Source organism: Papaver somniferum, chromosome 8 (assembly GCF_003573695.1).
Source record: "Papaver somniferum cultivar HN1 chromosome 8, ASM357369v1, whole genome shotgun sequence".
Taxonomy (NCBI): Eukaryota; Viridiplantae; Streptophyta; class Magnoliopsida; order Ranunculales; family Papaveraceae; genus Papaver; species Papaver somniferum.
The window spans coordinates 2,352,746-2,374,510 of NC_039365.1; the positions used below are offsets into that span (position 1 = coordinate 2,352,746).

At 36.4% G+C, this 21,765-nt stretch overlaps 2 protein-coding genes across 2 annotated transcripts; both read left to right on the forward strand.

Annotated features, from left to right (window-relative positions):
• Nucleotides 1-4,846: 4,846 nt before the first annotated feature.
• On the forward strand, nucleotides 4,847-6,745 carry LOC113304779 (beta-carotene 3-hydroxylase 1, chloroplastic-like). The gene is made up of 6 exons (XM_026553916.1): nucleotides 4,847-5,575; nucleotides 5,665-5,736; nucleotides 5,855-5,989; nucleotides 6,070-6,195; nucleotides 6,288-6,344; nucleotides 6,454-6,745. The coding sequence occupies exons 1-6, from the start codon at nucleotides 5,060-5,062 to the stop codon at nucleotides 6,538-6,540; spliced, it is 993 nt and encodes a 330-aa protein (XP_026409701.1). The 5' UTR covers nucleotides 4,847-5,059; the 3' UTR covers nucleotides 6,541-6,745.
• A 7,469-nt stretch (nucleotides 6,746-14,214) lies between these two features.
• On the forward strand, nucleotides 14,215-16,863 carry LOC113304906. The gene is made up of 8 exons (XM_026554027.1): nucleotides 14,215-14,434; nucleotides 14,578-14,648; nucleotides 14,760-14,864; nucleotides 14,959-15,075; nucleotides 15,318-15,844; nucleotides 15,942-16,146; nucleotides 16,335-16,610; nucleotides 16,696-16,863. Exons 1-8 carry the CDS (start codon nucleotides 14,215-14,217, stop codon nucleotides 16,861-16,863), a joined length of 1,689 nt encoding a protein of 562 aa, XP_026409812.1.
• Nucleotides 16,864-21,765: the final 4,902 nt, after the last annotated feature.

Here is a 21,765-nt window from a genome sequence, read left to right on the forward strand (position 1 = left end):
ACATGAGTGATATCTTCAGAGGAGTTTTTGCATAGAGAGCAGATAGGGTTCTATATAATGTAAGATGCTGGAATTCTTGGAATTAGTAGGGAGAATTCCATGGGCACACTTTCATATGAAAAGATGGATAGCTGGAGTAATGTCTAGGTTACATATCCGGAGCAATCATAGCATCATTTGCATACGTATCATTGATCTGCTTATCATACAGGGATTTGAGAGAAAAATTCCCTATATTAGTCAGACTCCAAATTATATTATCTTCAGAGTCTGGTTTGTGATGGGTGTTGATAATGAGGTTTTGGGTGTCTTGAGTGAACCAAAGAGCTAGGAGATTTTTGTCCCATTCTCCATGGGTAGTGAAAAGTTGATTAACAGTTATGAGGTCAGGGGGGCCAAGGGGAGGTTTTTGTATAATGCTATGGGATCCTTCTATCCATCTGTCCTCCCAGATATGGATTTTTGATCCATTTCCAATCTTCCAAATGTAATTTTGTTGAATGCAGGATATGCCTTCTAGGATTCCTTTCCATATCCAAGAGTCTGTTGCCTTTGGTTTAGTGCCAATTCTGATGCCCATCAGAGTATTTATAGAGTAAGGAAACTTTTTGGGGGTAAAAAAAAGGAAGCATCATGGGAGTCATGGGACATATGGTCGTCTAGACGATATTTTCGGTTTCATTCCATAATTGAGATGAAACCCTCAATCTTGGCGAGCCAAAATCTGGCTAAAAAACTGGAGGATATGTTTGAGATATCGTCGAGACAAGTTGCCGAGTTGAGGTTTAATAGGGAAGTTTCGTTACAAAAAAATCAAAATTGACCCTAAAAAGACTCGATTTTCTTTCATCAGTGATTGGAAGGTTCAAATTAGTCTGAAATCGCATCTGCTCATCGTCAACTACTTGATTAAGTGGTGTAGATTTTGAAAATAAGATATCAGAGATTTCACCAAAAACTCAGCAAGATGAAGTAGTCTCGGCGTATCGGTCAGGGCCAAGATCTGAGATTCACTACATTGCACATGACATGGCTAATACTCAGTATCTGGTCCATTAGCTAGTATCTGACCGATATATTTGTACCTGAAGAAAATAATGTATGGAATGAACACTATTCATAGACACCAATTTGAACACTAGAAAAACCGATCCCCTCACATGGGGATAGGGCTCGCCTATATGGAATTAGTAGGGCCCCTCTATGTGAGGGGGTCGGTTTTGGAAAATGTTCGAAACATTGTACGTTTACCATTTGTGGTATGCAAAACCTACCAGAGCTTTTTTTTTCTAGCTTGTACATAGTTGTGGAAGTGAGTAGCTGTAGTTACCTAAAATCAGTGGAAGGCCAAAGGTGAGATCATAGGTTTTTGATAGTGATTTATGGAAGGTTGTGCACGAATAGTCTTTGCCTAAACCAAGCACATTGGTCGTTCAAAAGATGCTTCACTCACAAGAAAAAACGCTCATGGATGGTCTTAGGGAGGGAAGTAGATGAAGAGAGAGAGAGAGAGATCAGAGAGCTTGTAATGTCTCTGAGATTTTATAAGAAATTCGTGTGTTAGCTTGGAGAAATAAATGACCTATTTAAAGTTGAATTCTCTAATCTTAGTTCAGTGAAGATAGGGATTGCTTACCGTGTGTAACACTTCTCCCGTCTCTCAAGGAATAGATAAAGATAAACTAGGCTGTGTTTATCTCTTTATTCCACTACCTTTACTCTCTTTTGCACTGAGAAATAATCCGGGTATTACCGCAAGACCAAAACCCCAATTGATCCACCCATTTGTGTGAAGCTGAGTCAGCCTTTGTGATGATGTGTTGAGAAAGACACATATTCTCTTAAGCAGAGTTAGCCAAGATAAAGAGATATTCTCTGATTTGTGAGAATGACTAGGATGAGTCATGTAAAAATACATGGAATGCCTCAAAAATCGTGTGTAGAGTATGAGATAAGCTGAGTTTGAGCTCCCACTCTCCATGGCCGGTCACATATGTCACGTGAAGACCGTATTAATTATTACTTGTGAGTCTCTTTGTTGAGCATGCGGATCTCAAGGGATATTATCCACGTTTTTGGATAGACATGTACAATTCATGCTTAATTTACTAGTCGTGAGTGTGTTTGAAATGCTGAGAAATAGGCTCGAGCCCTAGGTGAGACTTGTACGCGAGTTATGCCTGTATAAGACTCTTCAGACGAGATGGCTCGGATAAGGCTATATGAGGATTGGCTAACGCTACTGAGTCTATCTGAGATTTAACCGACGCGGCTAAGTCTGTTTGAGATTTAGCTGACGCGACTGAGTCCGTATGAGATTTTGCTGACGCGATTGAGTCTATCCGAAATCAGCTGGGACATGTTCGGGAGAGAAAGGAAAGCTTGCACGCCTAATAATGTCTCTGCGAGACTTCAGCTCACTTTTCTTTCACCAGCGTATCTTGCAAAGATGTGCTAGGAGTCAATTATGTTCGTATTTTGGGGTCGACATGACCAATATATCTCGAAAGGATGTTCTAGGAGTCTTTCGAACGGGCCAGAGGCAGTATAACCAGCGTATCTCGCGGGGATGTCCTAGGAATTATTCAGAAGCCTCAGTAAGTCGAGTCAGAGCTTAGAGTAGATATGACTAGTGTATCTCTCGATGATGTACTAGGAACCAATCCTTGATATCAAATAGGGTGAGTCGTGCTTACAAGGGACATGTATGTTTTCGCTCTGGGTCATAAGTCCATCATGGATGTTTTTACGTATCTACAGAGCCTAAGTCACCAACAATATCCCGTCGAGGATGTATACTAGAAATCATGGCATCACAACCAGATGCGTGTAGCGAAAACATGCTGGATTGTGGATGTTCTGGTTCATAAGTCTGCCAGGGACGTTTTACGATCTACGGAACCTACGTGACTGGCAGTATCTCCTCGAGGATGTGAGATAGGAATCACGGCAATATCTTTGATTGTTCCCGAATAAGTAAGTGGAGAACGTGGATGAGGATATCTTTCGCCAACCATCTCTTCTTGTTGCTGTTATGAGGTGATTCTAGTATTTTTTTTTACGAGTTTGAATTTCGCACCTCGGATAATTCCAACATTTGGATGTCATAGGTCAAGTACCTGAAACAAGGTTCTCAAAAACAAGGTCAAAAAAAAATGAAAACAAATAACAATCCACTATGCTTCCTTGGCAGCGAAACAAAAATTTGATCGATGTCGTATACGTCAAAAATAACTAAGTTTTTCACTCCTCAAAGATATAGATTAACTAGAATTGTAAGAAAAAATTCGTTATCGTGAACTATGTATTTCTCTATATTAAACTGAATCGGAGGTAAAAATTTGTGAGCAAGACCTGAAAAACATGCCTAATGGTCCATGACATTCACATCGATCCTTATATCAAACCAGGTTGTCGAAACATGAGCTATAGAAAATCACCAGATTTATCTCTATGGGCATAGTAGAAGTACTCTAAAATTCTAAATTTCAAATAACCCAGTTGGCCAAGGATCGAACTCCAAATTATGGGTTTTTTCGTTCTATATTTTTTTAATCATAAAAGAGGAAAAACCTCTGAACTGACATTGAGAATAACCCGACTCCAGACGGGATTGGTTACATGACTCACTGTAACGGGGAATTTCAGGCATCTTCAAACCATCATACTTAACACATCTAACATCAAATCTGTAAATACAATCAACAATCCGATTAAAAAATTTTTTGTAGACACAATCTAGGTTCCTAAGGAAAGTCTTGTCAATTCCAAGAGATCGATTCAAGTGATGCATAACTAGGTTAAATGGCCTGGTTAAAATAGGTAATCTATCCAAACTGATTTCCAAATCTGGAATAAGCAGAGATGTTACGATCCTCAAAGAACCCAACAGTTTCTCAAGATTTGTTTTTTCACATTTACAGTAAAATAGGTAACAAAGGTTAAATGGTCTGTTTTGGTTGATCTATCTTAAACAATTAACAAATCCGCAGAATACAGATATGTTAGGATCCACAAAGGACCCAACCATTTCTCATGATTTCTTACTTCAACACTACAGTAACACATGTAACATGAGTTAATGGGATCAAATTTTTCATGCCCGAATTGGTTGGAATCGGTCAGTATCTCCCAAATTATAGGTTAGAGCAGTTCCTACGGACTCAAAAAAAACAAGAATTTGTTCATTTTGATCCCACAATGGACTCAACAAACATGAAAAATAGATTTGGTCGTTTTGAGTTGGAAGAAGAGACGCGCGTGTGATGGAAGGTCGGGCGATCGTGGAACACTCACTGGCGGTTGTACCAAAAACGCGCGGACCATCCTTACATCCCCGCAACTCGTCCTCACACGCCCGCGACTCTTCCACTCACGCCAAGTACAACACCCGATTTCTTTACTGCTTTTTTTTATCTCATTTTATCCAATTTTATCTCACTTCATCCTATTTTATCTCACCTAAATATCATATTTTATCTTTATCCTACAAAACATTTTACATCAAAAAGAAATATTAGTGGGCCCTGACAACCAAACCTTTCATTTTGCTCTAATTTTCCATAATTTCCATAGTGAAAAACGCGGTTTTTTCGTCCACATGGGCTCAACAAAAAAACATACTTGTTGATTTTCATCTGAATTGCTCTTAGGGGGTTTGAATCCCAGCACTGTCCTATCCAAAATAAAAAGAAAAAAGAAAACACCAAATGGTAATCAAGAAATTATACTAAAACATTAGTGTCAAATTTATACTGTGTTGCAATGTGGAATTACGTGACCCTGGAAACCTGCGGACTATAAATATTTCATGCGTATTTTATTTCCACATATTGAGGTAGTCTGTTTACTGATCTATCCGAGTGAGGGTATAAAAAAGCAATTGCATTTCATGTTTTAGACCATTCGTTCAGATTCTATTCTGTACTAACTTATCACTTTCTCTCTTCTCTCCCTTAAAACTAAAGGCTAAAATCCCCTAACTCAGAACACTATCTCTGTCTTTCTTCCTCTCCAGAAGAAGAACCCATATCTCTCTGTTCCAGACAAGCTGAGAACAATGGCGGCAGGGTTTTCCGTCGCCACCACCACAAGTACAAGAACAACATTTCATCAAAAACCCTTCATGGGTTCTTCAATACTACCTCCATCTTCATTTCTTTCATTACCAATTCGAAGTAAATCGTGTAAGTTTTCTAAGAAAAAAAAGTCTCCATTTACTGTTTATTTCATTTTAGAAGAGAAGAAACAATCAGAAATTATTAGAATTACTGAACAAATCAATAACAATTTCCAAGAATTAGAAACAAATTCATCATCTTCTTCAACATCATCGTCTTCTTCTTCGTTGGATTCTGAAGAACTGAATAAAATATCGATAAGAATAGCAGAGAAATTAGCAAGAAAACAATCAGAAAGACATACTTATCTAATTGCTGCAATTATGTCAACTCTTGGTATCACTTCCATGGCTATTGCTTCTGTTTACTTGAGATTTTCATGGCAAATGGAAGGTGGTGGTGATATTCCTGTTGCTGAAATGTTTGGTACATTTGCTTTATCTGTTGGAGCTGCAGTAAGTCTCTTCTTATCCTCTTATCAACAAACTATTTGCTTTAATTCCCCAATGAAAATTTCTCAAACAGTCTTGGAATTTCATTTCAGGTGGGTATGGAATTCTGGGCCAGATGGGCTCATAGAGTTCTCTGGCATGCTTCTTTATGGCATATGCATGAGGTATGCTCAATTCTCAACCAAATTCAGATAATGGGGCTTGATTTTTGCATCAAAATTCATGAAATTTTATGTTTTTTATACATAAAAAAATCATGAAAATTTATGTTAAATTTGACAGTCTCATCATCAACCAAGAGAAGGTCCATTTGAGCTGAATGATGTATTTGCCATTATCAATGCTGTTCCGGCCATAGCTCTTCTGAATTATGGTTTCTTTCATAAAGGTCTCTTTCCTGGTCTTTGCTTTGGAGCTGTAAGTCTTCTTCTTCTCTCTCACCCACTGAATCAACTCAGAGAAAACCCGAGTTGACACACTGAGTTTTGTTAATGCAGGGGTTAGGAATTACAGTGTTTGGCATGGCCTATATGTTTGTACATGATGGTCTTGTCCACCGGCGATTTCCGGTCGGACCTATAGCTAATGTTCCATATTTCCGGGAAGTTGCTGCCGCACATAAAGTGAGTCAGACAGCATTGCTACACTGGAATGGTCTTCTTTTTGTTTGCATTTTTTTTTGACCGTCGGATCTTTGGTTTTGTTTGTGCTGTAGATTCATCACATGGACAAATTTAATGGAGTTCCATATGGGTTGTTTCTTGGTCCTAAGGTGGGTCCCACATCCCTTTGCCAAATTAGCATTTTGATTAAGTAGAGTATTATAGTCTATTAGATGTACACTGTGAGTAGTTTATATTGTGTTAATTTCTTCCTTGCAGGAGTTAGAGGAAGTAGGAGGAATGGACGAATTAGAGAAGGAAATTCAACGTAGGATTAAATCATCAAAAAACTCACAATCTAGTTAGTAATTAATTGGTTGTAGTGTGGGGGGTGCATTTTTGTTACAATGTAAAAAAATCATGCAAAAAATTTAGAGAGTTAAATAAGAAATATATGATGATAGTTGTCTTATACAATTCTCATACATGATTGTTCATAAGTTGATCTTGGGCAGATATCTTCCCAGATGTTTTTCTAATAGAATAACATAGTTATCATTTTGATTCAAAACTCTCGATCTTTCAACAAATATCCTCGCAAATGTTTTTCTAATAGAGTAAATATAATATAATTATCATTGCAATTTAAAACTCCTTAGTATTTTATCGACCAATTAACAAAACAACATGAATTTGGATTAAATGACCGACTCAAAGGAGGAAAACGCCTGAATCATTCAAATGCTATATATGTCACTCCCTTTTCTTATTCGCAAAATGGGTCATTTGTCCAACTATTTTTAAATCACGGTTTAAATGGACGAGCAAAAAATAGTTTGGATGAAATGGTCAAAAAAAAAAATAACAAGGATGAAACTGGATTCATCCTAGCTTAAATTTAAAAAATAGCAACTGGATACATCCCGTGTAAATTAAAAATAAGAAAAAATATTTGAAAATGGGCACGATGAAACTGGTTACATCCTGCCTATTTTTACATTTTTGTCCATTTAAACAATATCAAAATCTACTGTCCATTTCACCCAAGAATTATTGATTTTGATCTTTTTAATCAATTTTGTGTTTCTTATTGGATGAGCACTAATCTGAAATCAGCCAATGAAAAGAAACAAATTGATCTGGAAAGCTCTATTTAAATTCGACTCTTCTTACTGGTAAACAAATCACTAATCAGTCCTAATCCCTGAGCAAAACGTGATTAATTTTTTTTTAATCGGTCAAAAGAGAATATATCGAAGGGCACACAAAACATGATTAATTAATCTTGATTAAAATGAGGTTACCTGTATTAGATTGTGTTTAACGACCAAATCTCATTTTAAATTCACCATCAATTTTATAATTAACCGACCAAAGACCCTCCACACAATTAGTGAGTCATTTAGCCCAATCTGTGGATCAACCACACTAGTATCTAATACTAGTAGTATATATGTCGCTTTTTCTTAGTAGAGAAAGAGCGCTAAACAGTGTATAATTAGAGCGTGAGAACACAAATCCAACACGTAATATCAAAAAGAGGAAGATGAAGAAGATAACAAAAGAGATTATTAACTACGTCACTCCAACTAACATAATGCAATTGAATTTAGCATTTGATTCATAGATGGCTTTCTAACCAAGAGGAAAGGCCATCGAAAACCACTGGTGTTCTTGGAACGTAGCTTGATACTTCTCGGCCGACAAGCAACCGGTATACCGAAAATCAGCTGCTAGTCTACGAAGCAGACAGGTTCCAAACTAGCAACTTGGTACACACTTTGTCCCATAAGCATTTAAGCAGAAATAACCGAAGAAGCACCAAAGTAAATTTTTGGGGAGCAAAACAAACTAAATAAATGGTGCAAAAAGGTTTTTTCACAGAAAGTGACAACAGAAATGAAAAAGAGAGACAAGAATTGGAGTTTATAAAGATTTCTAATTGGGATATTTGGATTCTCTAGCACTAGGTGTAGAATATGATGGAACGAATTATGCCAGCGAATGAATCCACCACCGTCCAAATAAGTTTAAGCCATGTAAAATACTAGTAAAACCAACACCTCATAGTGCTAAATATTATTTCTCAGCTAGTATGGTTTTTGACGTGGGAGTTGCAGAACCTTTTAAGGTGTTAAAGGACCGACATGGACCAACGTGGACACGGGCATTATGGTTCACTCATGAATGCTGCTGTTTGATCTTTTATTTAATACAACTAAAACAAAACAAAAACCTTAAACTTTGTGAACTTTTAATTGACATCCAGTGTCTTTAAAGACTGATGGTTACCTAGCAAGATATTTCTTAATGCTACTTACTGGTAGTTATAAATACACCTGATTCATGTCTTTATCTTGCAAATTTGGTCGAGTGCTTCAAGCATTTCGCATCTTGATACTTGATACCCATCTAAGTAATAGCCAGATAGTGAAGAACCAAGAAAAAAAAATCTTATTGTAAATGACTACTGGAGTCTCATGATTCTGCCAACCTGTAAATGAAGCAACTTAGGCGCGCATCTCGTCTGTTGCTTGCTAACTTGGAATCTATGCGGGTTAGATGTTAAACCATTTACTTTCCAGTTTCTAATGTCTCTGATTTAAGTATTCCTCTCATAATTCTGACTCAGAGGTATTCGTTTGACGCTTATAGTTATATACCTGAATTCAAAAATTCTTTCTACAGACTGATTAATTTTTTTTTTGAATCAAATATAAGTGAGGTTCACATTAGATAAATCCGACTTCGATGAGCCAGTTAAATTAAAATTAATTAACACGCTATATATCTCAGCCCGTCCTGCATTGCATGTTGGCTACATATTTAGTTCAAGCTACTCTAGTGAATGGATTACAAAGTGCAATCCAATAGCATCAATTGAGGCAATGAAATGATTACTAAGCAAGTTAAAAAACATAAAACATATTGCTTTCCACACTATGGTTCACAAAAATAAGCTGCAGAGACTTCAAAAACCTTCAACAAAATATGCTAGTATAACCATAGAGTAGGCATTTGGTGGAGATATGGCTCTTTCCGCAACTGCTAGGATTCTGGAGATGTGGCTTATTCAACGCTAGTAATTTATGCACTGCAAATTCTGTGAGTAGACTATTACACGAGGGATTAGAAGGTTCAAAAGTGGATCTAGTGTTTCTGTGACGAATCGACTCTCTCTTTGTAAAGATCCTCACTAAAGCAAATACGTTACCATGCTGAGGTAATTCAAACAACTTCTCAATCATTATATCAATGTGCAGCATATGATGTACAATATAATCTTCTCCTTTTCTACATAAGCAAATTTAGCGCAGCCTTATAAGCAATAACATTGTTTATAACGACTTCAACACATTTTCCTCTCTTACCTCTTCAACTATGGCATCTAACATCTAACAGCATATGATCAAGTGTCTCTGTCTCTTTGGATTGCCTGTCCAACCATCAAACATTATGGTGAATCCTGTGCGTATCTGCCCTTAACTTATCTTTTAACAATTCAATAACTCAACTCATTCATGGAAGATGGTCTCAACCTACGACCACATGTACACTCTCTAACGGATCTAAGCATAATGGCGAAGAAATGACCGTTCGCCATATTGAAGGATACATTGTTCTCAAAAAAGAACAGTCTACTACGGAGAGAAACATTCCTTCAACGTTCTATGTTGTTCCGACTGGTGATACCATTCTGCTAGTAAACATGTCCATAAGACCACTTATTCTCCTCAGTAACCAGCACAATACATGTTTTGTCGGTCTCTTAGATTCCAGGTGTTCATACTAACATGATCGAAACAAACTATCATGTACAAGTTCCTCTACAGTAAAGTCTCAACATCAACTCAAGCGTAGACCCTGGAGAGATGAGACAGATAAACTGATCTAGGATTCCTTACACATTGTTGGATCATACGCAAACCAAAATAATTTCCTTACAGAATAGTTACCAATTTCAAAAAAGATATCTTGTTTCTGAGATATTATGAAAATGGATATGAATGGTGTATCCAAGCAAAAACACATTCATTTAATAATAACAAGATCAACACAAATATGGGTTAAAAAGCCAGGCAGCTCATGAGGTTGGTTCTCATACACTTTAAAGGTTCGGACATATTTAAAATGTGATTATGTATCTTTCATCCTCCCTAAACACAAAAGCGGGAAGATCATCGGTCTATACTTATTATTCCAAAATGTATACAAGTGGGGGAAAAAATGACTTTAGATTACTATCCATGGTTTCGTCTTGCCTGAACTTGCTATTCAATGTTCCAGAAATTCCCAAGGACCTAATCTGATGTCTTTATTTCCACATCTATCCACCTGCATAAAAATGAAGTATTAGATCAGTGTCATGTAATAAAACGCTCTTACCTAATGTCAACGAACAACAAATCATGGATTTTTAAATGTATGGTATTACATCCATATCACACCAATTTACACTTAGGCTCACAAAATAATTATCGAAAGGAAAATTCAGCTAAAAAAGATTACGAAAAAAAGAAAGAAAAACAGCAAGATACCTCCTCTTCACTGTCTTCAATATAAATACGGCTGTATCAATACAATATTTTATATGGAAAATTTCTTGTTTGGTCCTAAGCCCATAAGGTTATTTATAGTAGGGTCCAACTGGATTTTAGACTTATCACTAGGTCCATAATATTTTGAAAAGAGCAAAATGACGAGCTTACCCTAATAGTTACCATGTGTGAAGAATGCACCCATTATCTATTCCCGTACAAAACCGCTGAAACGGTCAGAAAAATCATTCGTTTTCTAAGAGAAAAAAAATTTCTCTTCACAGAGAATTCAGAGAATCCTAACTATCCCAAATTCATTTAGAGATTTTTGAGACAACAGATCTCAAATCATTCAGAGATTTTTGCTAGTTTGAAAAACCCTAAACCTAAATTTCTCTTCTCTTCCGATAATGGTTAAAACAAGAAAAATCACAAGAACAATCCAAGAAGAAGAAACAATAATGGATGATAGCACTGCTCCTAGAACATCAGAAGACGATTCAAGAATTTCAAGACGAAAATCAAAGAGAAAAAAGAGTAAAAAGGTTGAAACACCGAAATCGAAGAAAAAAGGTACTGATTCAGAAAACCTATCTACATGCAACTTCTACTTTGTGTTTCTAGCACTTAGAATTGGCAGTACATAACTATAAAACTGCAGAATAAGAATCAAAAGTGATATGTAATTTGTTTCATTTTATTTCTGATACATAGAGCCAGCAGTACATATATCAAATACTGAGGTTTTTTCTTAATTAGGTTGTTTTTTGGCAGTACATAAGTCCAGTAGTGAATGGGTAACATTGTTTATGTGTCTATTTACCACTGTTTGTGTTTCTGGCACATAATTGGCAGTACATAACTAAAAAACTGAGACATTGTAGTGTTTATGTACTCTAAATTCATCTGTTTCTTTGTTCATGTGATAATGATCTTTGGATATGAAGTACATAAGGCCAATAGTGATTGATTGTGTTTCTGAGATGATGAATGTGTAGTCCATAAATGTTGTACTCAAATAAAACCAATTAAATTTTGCAGGTAAGGTTGTGCCAAAATCTGTTAGGAAGTTGTATAGGTATGGTTTCACAGCATTACATAGCCTGGTTGCCAGAATGAAGGCGAGTAAATATACTTTGAGTGAAGCCACATTGGAAAAGATAGCCGAATCTTCTTATGGACAGATGTTTTTGATGTTCTGGCACACTAAGTACTCAGAAAGTCATTGGGAAAAGTTGGAAGCTGCAGTGAAAAAGTACTTGAAGTGTTACAAAAGGGGTCGAGTCAAGAATGAGCTCACATTTGAGTTTGTTAGAAGAGGCGAAACACACATTATCACGTCGACACCAGAAAAAATGGGTGTAATGTTTGGAATGCCAAGAATGGCAGGAAGAAGAACTGATGACACCTTTTTGATGGTAGGTGGTGGATGGAGGCAGAAACCATTCTACATTAGACACTTTGGTGATAGCAACACGGTTACAAGACCAATGCTACAAGATGCCATCTTGAAACTGCTCAAGCGTACTGGTATCAAGAATTGTAAATCTGAAGGTGGCGAAGACAGTGATGATGACAATGATGAACAAGTAACCGATAGTGAAGATGATGAAGATATGGAGTACAAGATACCAAGAGTAGAAACTGAACAAACAATTGAAGATATGGTTAAGCTATTATGCCTATTTATGTGTATTACTTTGTTTTTTACAACAAAATATGCTCATAAACTCAAAGAAAAGTACTTTGGTTTAGTTGATGATCTTGAGAAGTCAAAGAATGTATCTTGGCCTGACCTGATACATAGTTTCTTAGAGAAGAAAATCAATCAGAACTACAACACTCCCGAGGACATCACTGGTTGTGTCGTCTATTTGTTGGTATCGATCATCTAGTACAAGCTTTTTTTTTTCCAAGTACATATTTACTCTACTGTCATTTAAGTTTCTGTATTTGATTCTATTGATGTTATTTTTGTCATAGTTGTTGTATGCGGAGCATACTCACTTGGTGAAACCAGTGACGTTACCAGATGATTGATACCTTCCAAGAGCGGCAAGGTGGAATATCAAAGAAATATCTGTTGAGTTTCTAAAGGATATGGAGGCTTCGCAATACACAGTAAGTCCCTAAGAAAAACAATACATATTACTAGGATAAGTTTTATTTCATGATGCTTCTTGTAGTTTTGGTTTAGGAAACAATGATGCACCAGTACATATCTAAAAAACTGATTAAAGTTGATGAATTTAAGTGTAATTATTTGTGTTTTCATAAATAATTATACTTAAATGATTTGTTTTAGGTAGGACACTATCAGAAAAGCAGTTTTCTGATTGACCAAAATGATTGTGTGTGTGTCATATGCACTATTTATTTGAGTACATATATGTTATACTGATACAAAAACTGGTTATATGTGTGCGTTATATGTACTTTTCCAGTTCTCTAAAGAATTTAAGGATGAATATACTATGTATGAAAAAGAAATGTTGAATGAAATTGCTCAAAGGCTTCCAGTTGAAGAAGTGCCATTGACAGTAGATTGGCAAGAAAAATTCGAGGATTTGGAAGTAAAGAATGAAGATTTGAGGCTGACAATTGCAGAAAAATGGTGTGAATTACAGAGCAGGAAAGAGGACGGACCTCCCCATTGATGTGAGTATCCTAGAAGAGCTTTTGAATGATATATATCACAGAGCTTACCCACCTCCACAACCAAACTCGGGAGAAGAAGAATCTAGCAGTAGCTCTGAAGAAGGGCATGATGATTTGGATGACACCGTTCCATCAGCAACTACTCCTTGGTAACAGAGGATGAACAGGAAATTCCAGATGATACCCAAGAAAAGTCGAATGAACAGGGAAATGCTACTCCAACAATGCCTGTTATGGGGGGCTCTGAAGAAAATCTCACACAGTTCGATATTGAAGTTTCACAGTTTAAAATTTGGGCTAGATCTGATTTGGAGCGAAAGGTGAAAGAGCAAAAGAAAAGAGCATGCCAGAACCATCACAGGTAAGTTATATTCTTTCTAGTATTAGTTTAGTTTGTAAAAAACTAAAACTTGTCAGTACATATCTACTATACTGAAAAAACATACAAGTACATATCTGCAATACTGATTAAAAACATATCACCTTATGTTGAATAACAGACTGAAAAGGCTGAACTCCAACAAACAGCAGCGACACAAGTTCTGGGTAATATTGAAGTGGAAATTGGTTCTCTTAGAGATAGACAGGTGAGCGAATTGAACGTTACACTAGTTACCAATTTTATACTTTGTCATCCTATAAAATAATACGGTTTGGCATTGCATTTATGTAGGGTGCATCGCTTGAAGAAATGTTGCCGAATATGCAGTTTATGCCTTTGGTTTGTGAGCTGCCGAGTCTCAAAGAACTGCATACCGTGCCGATGGAGAAACTGATTGACCTGGCCATCCATGGGAAGGGTATTTATACCGATGAGTACTCAAAATATCTACAAGCTGAAATTATGGGAGATCCTTATCCATCCTTAGGAATTCTTAGTCTGGAGTACCCGTCGACTGGTAGTTTACCAAGCTTGGAAAAAATGGAATCTTCTCAAATCTTCGACAAATTTTATGCTAAAGATCTGGATCCTCCATCACAAGTTTCAAGACCAACTTTTGACTTGGGTTTAGGACCAAGTGATCAAAATGGAGAAGAGGTGCAGCAGCCTGCAATTGATCTAGGTGCACCTGATCCACCTCAAATCCATCTTGCAGCTGCGCCTGCGCATAATGAAGCTCCAGCTGCTAGAGGAGCATCAGATCAAGCTCAAACGGATCCCTCGGATGAGCAAGCTCAAATCGATACTGCACCTACACTTATGAAGCCTCTGCAATTGTTTTAGCTGCAGCTGAAAAAGCTCGTTTGAAAGCTGATCTTCAGCAACCTGAACAAGAAGTATGAACATGTTCTAAACCTAGTACATATATCCTTCTGATACATATAACCAGCAGTACGTATATCAATTTTTGGTCAAATAGCTCGTAGTCTGATTTGTTTCAAATGCAGGGAATAAGGAAACCTTGGGATCCCATTCCATTCAATGAAGTAGAAAGGAAGAAGAAAATGAAGAATGACAGAAAGCAACAGCCTACTAAAAAATTAGAGAGTCTTGTAAGTACCTAAATCTACTTCTGTTTAATGAATTTATGTTTTGTTTTTAATGATGCTTTTAGCATATGTACTAATGCTGCCGATTCTCAAACAGAAGTATCCAGTTTTAGATGCTGAAAAGGCAGAGGAAGCTCGACTGAAGAAGAATATGAGCGCCGAAAAAGCTAAAGCATATGCTGAGACTCTCCAACTTCTTTCTGAGCTACAGAAGGTAATTATAATTACCAAAAAAGTGAAAAGTAACAAATTTATCAATACTTAATGGACCACTTATGTTACATATGTTCAATAACATGGGAAAAACCAACAGTACATATGTTATGTACTCAGTGAAACTAAAAGTACATAACTTCTGTACTGAAAAGAATCCAAGAATACATATGTTCTATTCTGTTCATTTTTTTTTTGCTTTTTTAGTCTCTCATTTTTTTTTACGTTTATGGTATATTGAAGGATAACGAACCTGGAGTTAGTCAAACATCAGAGGAAGATGACGTAACACTTGCCAAGAGACTCGAAGATAGGCTGGCTACAAAGAGTAATGAAGTCAAACCAATAGCGAAGTCGACCACAGTCATGGACAAGGAGAAGAAAAAGCCGACTATCTCAGCCAAGGAGAAGAAACTTACTCCAAAAATCACATACACCCCTCAGAAGCCAGTAACTCGGAGCCACCCGCAGAAAAGAGTTGATCCTGAGTTTGCTAGTGGCAAAGGACTGTCGGGACATAAAAGGCGAAAAACAAAGTCCAGAACTGAAAACCCAGTTGGAAAAGATTGCCCAACAGAGAAAGTTCAGAAAAAGGATAGCGAGAATGTGAGAAAGAGAAAAGCTAAAGGTGATCCAAATCTGCAAGAACTTACTAAAAAAGTGAAGAATGCACGCAAGTTGTTGAGCCTAAGGAAATCTCCGTTCTATAAGGATTTGAGTTCACAACAAAGAGCGCTTCTCTCTCCTTTTTTTGACAAAGCTACCTCAATGTGAGTCTCTCTTGGATATCCCTTTCATTTTAACAAAACTTTATGTACTTCGTTTAGAATCAAACTTATAATTGATTTGGATTATTTGAATTTGCAGCAACAGTGCTTGGAAAGCTCCTGCTGTGATTGGTCATCACATATTATCTGCAGAGACCTTTGAAGATCTGCTACATAACAGGGCTTTAGAGGGAGATCTTATAAATTACTGGCAATACCAACTGAAAAAAGCATATCATAATGAGCAACCAGTGAATGGACAGAGAAAGTACATTCCAGTACTCCACATTGATCCAACAGGCTGGGTATGTTTTCCAATTTATCTTGATAAACAACATGCATCATGTCTTTGTAAAGGGCATAGCATATCTGCGAAACTAAAACGAAACAATTTTTTTTGATGTTGTAACAAATATTATGCTTTCATATATGTGTTTTACACTATAATTTTCAGTACATATTTACTACACTGATAAATTTAATTCTTTTTCAGTTTTATTTAAGTGACCCAGTACATCAAGTAGCAGCAAACACTGCTGTATTCTTACCCATCAGGAATATGGAGGAAGGAACCAGGAAGATTATTATTCCAATGTCACACCAAAACGTGCATTGGACGCTTCTTGTGTATGAATGCGAGAAAGGCGAATTCTTCCACTACAACACTTGGGAAGCTGTATCCAAAAAGTGTCTCGATAATGCTAATCTTATGGCAGAATACTGCTTGTTAGCAATTAATGAACGCTTGTCGAGCCTGCGCCTTCCACTTGTAAGCAGAGTAAATGATTAGTTACCCAACACCTCAACAGGGAGACTATCCAGATTGTGCAATATATATCATGCACATCATGAAGAAAGTTGCAAAGGAGGAAGTAATTGATGGAGTGCGAATGAGCTTGGGAGACCCAGAAGAACTAAAGGACAAAATACATAAGAAGAGGATCTCTTTAGCATGCAAAATACTCTCAGCAACATCTCCTCCTGAGGAGAGCTGGAATATTCATGCTCCAAAAGGTTTTTAAGACAGTGCTTATATGAATTAGGAATGCATAGTAGAAGTTATCATAGAGAACATATTCAGAGTTTGCTAGTTTGTTTTAGACAATATCAAAGTTTAGTAATTATTCTTATTTATTTTGATAACAATTGTTCTCGAAACTATGGTGTTTGTGTTTAATCTATGTACAGTTGTTTGGCTTTATAAAAATGTTGACATGTTGGATGGTAAAAGTCCATAGTATGAAGTGTTTTGTGTGTATTATGTAACATAGACCAGCTATTAGAGTCAATTGAAGAATATGACTCTCTAAATTTTTAATCATGATGGGAGAGAACATGAATCTCAGAGCTGGTCTCTTTGTTTGGTGTGTCTTAATTGAACAGAAAGTACATAATAGTTGTGCTCAGAAAGTCTTGAACAAACTTGGAAATCAACCTGAAAACCAATAATATTGAAAGTGGATAATGCAGTACAAAGTACCATTAAAAGAGTCTTAAATGAGCACAAAGTACCTTGTCCCAGAAAGATATCAAACAGTACATAATTTCAGCACTCTAAAAAAAGCGAACAAAAGTATTTAAAATGATGCGCAAAACAGAATCTGCATTGTGACCAATAGAACTAATAAGGGAGAACTGAAAATCTAAAACTCATGGGTATGAAGGAATGACAGTGCACGTTGCCTTGTTGTGGTGAGTTTTCTTCTTACAGTTGGAACAACGGACGGACTTCCTAGCTTTCTCCCATGCATTCTTGATACGATTTCCCTTTGGCCTACCTGGTGGAACTCGTGGATGGGGTGGAAAAAGTATCCTCTGGCAGATACTGCTCTGGCCTGTTGTAGTTGGGGATTGGTCTGATAGCAATTGAATACAGCTGCTGAAAATTTGTAACTTTGAAGTAGTCTTCGATATAATCTACGTATCGATCACCCTTGGCAGATATAGCTGCTGTAGCATGAGAGCATGGAAAACCATAAACACGCCATCTTTGGCAGGTGCAAGTCTTGTTCAGCAGATCAACAGTGTGAGACCTGCAGATGCGTAAAAAGCTTTTCAGCACAAATAACTTAAAAGCAGTACATATATGCAGCACTGCAAACAAATACAAAAAAACAAAACATATGATTCACTCCTACATGTATGCTATAGTACAGTAAAAGTTGTTTTATGGGATAAAGCTAACCTAGGCGAATGAATCTCATACTCATACGCAGATGACTGAGTAACATTCCAAACTCGACCAATTTGAATATGTTCTTTAAGTAACGCCTCGTAGGTAGGAGTGAGCTTCTCTGGGTCCATCAAAAGACTCATTTCGCGACGTTCATTCATCAACTCCATAACGCGTAACCTATGAATGGAACAAAAAGAACACCTGTAATAAATTTTGAACAAAAAAAAATGAACCAAAAACAAAGAAAACACCAACAAAAAAAACACACACACAAACCTGATCATGTCAACGAGGGCGCAGGCAGGCAACCTCTTGTCTTTCCGAATCCAATTATTGAAGGACTCAGCAACGCTTGATGTAGTCTGACCAAATCTACAGCCAGTGAAGAACGCGCTGGACCAATGTTCCCTAGGCATATTGCGGCAATACTCAGCAACCCCAGGCCTTCCCATTAACTCCATTTCCATTAGTGCTTCTTCATATCTTGCTGGTGTGAGAGCATAAGTTGCTTTTTTGAAACAAGCCATAACTTCTTTGTACTTCTCGTCCGATTTCCTGATTGGTAAGTTTCCTTGCAAGTGGTAGTAACAATAGCCATGATGGGAAGTAGGAAAGTGTTTAGGAATAGCCCTCAACAATCCTTCATGACGATCAGACATAAAGGTGATAGGACGGTCATCAACAATGTTGCTAAGATTGCACATAAACCAATCCCAATTGTCAACATCCTCTCCTGGGACCAATCAAAGGCTAGCGGATAAAAACCTGGAAAAAACAAACAGTACATATTATATACTGTCACTAAATATGTTGCTATATTCATAGACGTAACATATATTATGTACTGGAAAATAGACTAAGAATTTCCAGTACATAATAGACATATTGTACTCAAAAAAAGGTCTTATGCTTACATATATGAATTAATGTGTGTTAGACACAATAACTTTTCAGTACATAAATGGTATACTCAAAAAGTTCCAACGATTAAAAGCAGTGAATAACTTGTAAACAATAACAATTAAAACGTAACAAAGAGCACTTGCCTTGATTCCCATTCAGACAAGTAGCAGCCATAAGGGTACCTCTAAATCTCCCGGTCAGAAAAGTTGCATCAACAAAAATCATTGGTCGACAAAGTCTATAACCTTCAATACAAGCGCCTATTGCGATGAATAACCTTTCAAATGTCTGAGTTGCATCGTTAAACTGAAAATCCTCATAAGAGCCAGGATTTGTTTCTTTCAATGAATTCACCCACCAAACCAGATCAGAGTAAGACTTTACATCATTCCCAAAAATTTCATGGTGTGACCGTTCCAAACCATGATATGCATGGTGATATTTGATATTAACACCAGCACCAACTTTTATATAATCTTCAATTTCGCGAGGCTTGATAAGTGGGTTGTGCATCACACGATCATGAATAAGGTTGTGTACCAGCTTCTTCGATACTTTAGGACTTCTCAACTTCACACCAGCTCCACAAGTGTGCCTCCCAACATACTTTTTTATCCTAAAAACATCGCAAGTAGAATCAATAGCAACTGCATGGATCATCCAAGTGCATGGGACTTTACTGCATTTCATTGTGAACCTTTCACGATCATTCTTCACCTTTGTTACGCGATACCCAGTCTTCAAACAATACTTTTGACAGGCCAACCGAACAGCATCAACACCACCACGAAAAAGCTTGTTAGGATCATCAAAAACATTCTCCCACCCATCGGACAGAAGAGGTTTAACAATTTCTTTTCCATCAGTTTCATAACTATCTCTATCTGCCCTAATCAGTTCTGAATTGTTGTCGACGTCGCTGAATGTAGAGGAACTACATCCACCAGCAGAAAGAAAATCCACATGCAGCTCAAAGAACGCCGATTTCTTTGAAAAATGCAAGGCAGCGAGACCATGAAGTTGAAAGTCAGCAATCACAGGCACTTTGACACCATTCTCAACATAAGTGATGATAATCTCAGAAGGGTTCAAGGTTCTCCAGTTTTCACAAATAAGAAATTTCAGGTCATCAATACTAGACTTAAAAGTAACGAGGTGAGCAAAATGATGATGCTTATAGTAAATGTATGCATAGCAGTAGGTATTTGGATTGGAACACTCTGCATCAGACATGTTTTGAACCTGCAAATGTGACAAAGATGTAACAGTATTAAAATACAGTATTTCACATACGTACTGATGGGTCAAACTAAAAAAAGTGAGAGATCTATGCAAGAAACAGAATCTAAGAGCAGAAACAATGAGTATGTCATATATGTACTGCTGGATAATACGATCTGAAAGTGAGAACAAACCTGATTTTGAAAAGAAAACAGAAAGATAATCAAATCGAAAGCTAAAATAAGCTAAAAACTTAACAATCTAACCAAATAACTGAATAAATACGAACAAGATTCATAAAAAACAAACAGAACACAACCAATCTCCATGATCCAAAATTCAAATCTTAAACATGATTCAAAAACTGTAGCAGAAACAATGAGTATGTCATATATGTACTGCTGGATAATACGATCTGAAAGTGAAAACAAACCTGATTTTGAAAAGAAAACAGAAAGATAATCAAATCGAAAGCTAAAATAAGCTAAAAACTTAACAATCTAACCAAATAACTGAATAAATACGAACAAGATTCATAAAAACAAACAGAACACAACCAATCTCCATGATCCAAAATTCAAATCTTAAACATGATTCAAAAACTGTAGCAGAAACAATGAGTATGTCATATATGTACTGCTGGATAATACGATCTGAAAGTGAAAACAAACCTGATTTTGAAAAGAAAACAGAAAGATAATCAAATCGAAAGCTAAAATAAGCTAAAAACTTAACAATCTAACCAAATAACTGAATAAATACGAACAAGATTCATAAAAAACAAACAGAACACAACCAATCTCCATGATCCAAAATTCAAATCTTAAACATGATTCAAAAACTGTAGCAGAAAAAATATGTCATATATGTACTGCTGGATAATACGATCTGAAAGTGAACAAACCTGATTTTGAAAAAAAACAGAAAGATAATCAAATCGAAAGCTAAAATAAGCTAAAAACTTAACAATCTAACCAAATAACTTAATAAATACGAACAAGATTCATAAAAAACAACAAACACAACCAATCTCCATGATCCAAAATTCAAATCTTATAATGATTCAAAAACTGTAGCACAAACAATGAGTATGTCATATATGTACTGCTGGATAATACGATCTGAAAGTGAAAACAAAACTGATTTTGAAAAGAAAACAAAAAGATAATCAAATCGAAAGCTAAAATAAACTAAAAACTTAACAATCTAACCAAATAACTGAATAAAAACGAACAAGAATCATAAAAAAAAACAGAACACAACCTATCTCCATTAAACTGTAGCAGAAAGAAGAAAACGAAAAGATTAAGCAACATACCTGTTAAAAATCGCAGAAGAAATCTTCAGAAACCCTAGTTCCAAATCCAGAAGAAGAAAGAGAGCAGAATTTTCCCAAGAATAATCGGCTGAAATTTTTTTTAGAAATTTAGAAATAGACTGCTTTAATATATGTAGGATTGGAAGGTTAGTTTAGGTATTTAGAAATTTCGTACAATTTATCCCGCACGTGTACAGGACCTGGGCTTAAAAAATTTGGTCCATTTTCATGTTTTCTCTTAATTATGGACCTCTGATTAGTGGGCTTTAATGGATGGACCTGACACTAACTAAGAACACTATAATG